The 3,082-nt window shown below is 45.4% G+C and overlaps 1 protein-coding gene across 2 annotated transcripts in view; it reads left to right on the top strand.

Moving 5' to 3' along the window:
• PSMD4 (proteasome 26S subunit, non-ATPase 4) overlaps nucleotides 1–3,082 on the top strand; it is a 12,110-nt gene that overhangs the window by 4,187 nt on the left and 4,841 nt on the right. For both annotated transcript variants that reach the window (XM_017546286.2, XM_037744900.1), the window contains exon 2: nucleotides 2,331–2,589. In XM_017546286.2, coding sequence (XP_017401775.1) covers nucleotides 2,331–2,589 — 259 coding nt within the window. The remainder of the gene's footprint in view (nucleotides 1–2,330; nucleotides 2,590–3,082) is intronic.

The raw sequence follows: 3,082 nt of genomic DNA, 5'->3' as shown, positions 1-3,082 counted from the left end.
GACCTCCTGGGCTTGAGTGATCCTCCTGCCTCAGCCTCCTGAATAGCTGGGACTACAGGGACACATCACCATGCGCAGCTAACTTTTATATTTTTTGTAGAGATGGGGTTTTGCCATGTTGATCAGGCTGGTGTCGACCTCTTGGGCTAAAGAGAGCCTCCCTCATTGGCCTCCCAAAGTGCTGGGATTACAGGTGTGAATCACTGCATCCAGCCTGTATTCTCTTTTAAAACAAAGGTTTTGGGGGTAATCCCAACTACTTAGGAGGCTGAGCAGGAGGATAGATTAAGCCCAGGAGTTTGAAGTTACAGTGAACTATGATTGCACCACTGCCCTCCAGCCTGGGTGACAGAGCAAGATCCTGTCTCAAAAAATATGTGAAATGGCTGTGCACATTGGTTCACACCTGTAATCCTAGCACTCTGAGAGGCCGAGGTAGGCAGATCATGTGCGGTCAGGAGTTCAAGACCAGCCTGGCCAACATGGTGAAACCCCACCTCTACTAAAAATACAAAAATTAGCCAGATGTAGTAGTGCACACCTGTGGTCCCAGCTACTCAGGAGGCTGAATTGGGAAGATGTATTGAGGCCACAGTGAGCTGTGACTATGCTTGAACCTGTACCTGAACACTACCCTACACAGGTTGACTATCTCCTATTTGAAATGGCTAGAATAGGACCAGAAGTATTTCATATTTTGGATTTTTGTCATATTTTAGAATATTTACATTATACCTAACCAGCTGAGTATCCCTCATCTGGAAGTCTGAACTGCTCCAGTGATAATTTCATTTGAACATCATTGCAACACTCAAAAACTTTCTGATTTGGAACATTTCAGATCTCAGAGTTTCTGATGAGGTGTACTCAACCTATATTCTCTTGTCTGTTAATACTTGTTTTCTAGTACCTTCTTAATTATCATTTTTTATCATTTTTGGTTTATTGCCAGACAAAGCATACTAAAGAAAAAAAATTGCCCCAAGCTCATATTTTGCTTGCCAATAGAAATGAGATGTTTCGGCCAGGTGCCGTGGTTCACAACTATAATCCCAGCACTTTGGGAGGCCAAGGCAGGAGGACTGCATGAGTCTAGGAGTTTGTGACTAGCCCGAGCCACAAAGTGAGACTCTATTGCTATAAAATAAAAAATAAATAAGAAACTTTTTTTTCTGTAGAGACAGGGTCTCCCTATGTTGCCCTGGCTGTTCTGCAACTCCTGGGCTCAAGCGATTCTCCCATCTTGGCCTCCCAAAGTGCTGGGATTACAGCTGTGAGCCACTACACCTGGTGCTATTTTACAGATTTTTTTTTTAAAGATGAAGTCTCACTCTGTTGACCAGACTGGAGTGCAGTGGTGCGATCCCAACTCACTGCAACCTCCGCCTCCTGGGTTCAAGTGATTCTTTTGCCTCAGCCTCCCGAGTAGCTGGAACTACAGGTGTGCACTACCACGTCCGGCTAGTTTTTGTATTTTTAGTAGAGATGGCGTTTCACAATGTTGGCCAGTGCTGATCTCTAACTCCTGATTTCAGGTGATCCGCCCACCTCGGCCTCCCGAAGTACTGGGATTACAGGCATGAGCCACCATACCCAGCCTGTTTTATAGATATTTTTAAGTTACCTTCTTCATTTCCTGTGTTTGGATTACTGCCGTTTAATGGCAGACTTAGAGTATTTATCCATGACAATGCTTAGTAAGCACTTAAGTGCAGCTTGTAAGAAGGTGCTGTGGTTCATCAGTAGATCACCACCTTTGGTGCTTATCAGAATCACGTTATAAGGATCTAAAAATTTTTTTGGCTGGGCACCAGGTGGCTCACATCTGTTATCCCACCACTTGGGGAAGTGGAGACAGGAGGATCACTTGCTCTCAGAAGTTCAAGACCAGCTTGGGCAACATAGCTAGACCCCTGTCTTTACAAAAAAATTTAAAAGGTAACTGGGCATGGTGTCATGCGCCTATAGTCCCAGCTACTTGGGAGGCTGAGGCAAAAGAATCACTTGAACCCAGGAGCTGGCGACTGCAGTGAGCCATGATTGCACTACTGCACTCCAGCCTGAGTGACAGAGCAAGACTTTGTCTCAATTAAAAAAGTCCCAGAATTGACAGAGCAAGACCTTGTCTCAATTAAAAAAAAAAATCCCTCGTTGCGTATTCTGAGTCAGTAAGGCTAAGGCTTGGACATCTGCGTATTTAAAAGAGAAAGCTACAGATGACTCTACGAAGACAGAGCTGCTGCTGTAGGGGGCCCCTGGAACTGGAGAGATGGTTTTGGAGAGCTTCTACAATAGTTCTTCTCTCTTGTCCTTCAACCCTAATCTGATAGTGTGGACAACAGTGAATATATGCGGAATGGGGACTTCTTACCCACCCGGCTGCAGGCCCAGCAGGATGCTGTCAACATAGTTTGTCATTCAAAGACCCGCAGCAACCCGGAGAACAACGTGGGCCTTATCACACTGGCTAAGTATGGGGGACAAAGGAGGAAGGGACTCGGTAGGTGGGTGGTTGTTACATGCTACTCTTCAGATTCCATGAGGCTGCTTTTGCCCATCACCTTCCTAAACTGCCTTCTTCACTATTCAGTGTAAATGTCAATAGCAACTTGTTTTTGTATTAACCTGAATTTAATACAGCACAGGAGCTAAATCTTCTGGGGTGAAATTTCTGTTTCTTTTTATTGTTTGTTGGGCAGGGCTAAGGTAGGGGTGAAATTTCATATTATATTTTAAAGTCAGTGAAAAGTGATTTTGGGCTGGGCACAGTGGCCTACGCCTGTTATCCCAGCACTTTGGGAAGCCAGAGACCAGCCTGGGCAACAGGGCAAAACCCCATCTCTACTGAAAATACAAAAAAGCCAGGCATGGTGATGGGCGCCTGTAATCCCAGCTACTGAGAAGGCTGAGGCAGGAGAATTGCCTGAACCCAGGAGACAGAGGTTGCAGTGAGCGGAGATCGCGCCACTGCACACCAGCTTGGGCAACAGAATGAGACTCTGTCTCAAAAAAAAAGAAGAAAAGTGAAGTAAGTTTTGGATCAGAGCCCGTGGGCATATATCACAAATCCTTTTAGGCTGGG

The sequence above is a fragment of the Cebus imitator genome, unplaced genomic scaffold (genome assembly GCF_001604975.1).
Source record: "Cebus imitator isolate Cc_AM_T3 unplaced genomic scaffold, Cebus_imitator-1.0 Scaffold188, whole genome shotgun sequence".
NCBI classification, from domain to species: domain Eukaryota; kingdom Metazoa; phylum Chordata; class Mammalia; order Primates; family Cebidae; genus Cebus; species Cebus imitator.
The sequence above is the reverse complement of the archived record's forward strand: the minus strand, read 5'-3'. Positions and strand labels throughout refer to the sequence as shown.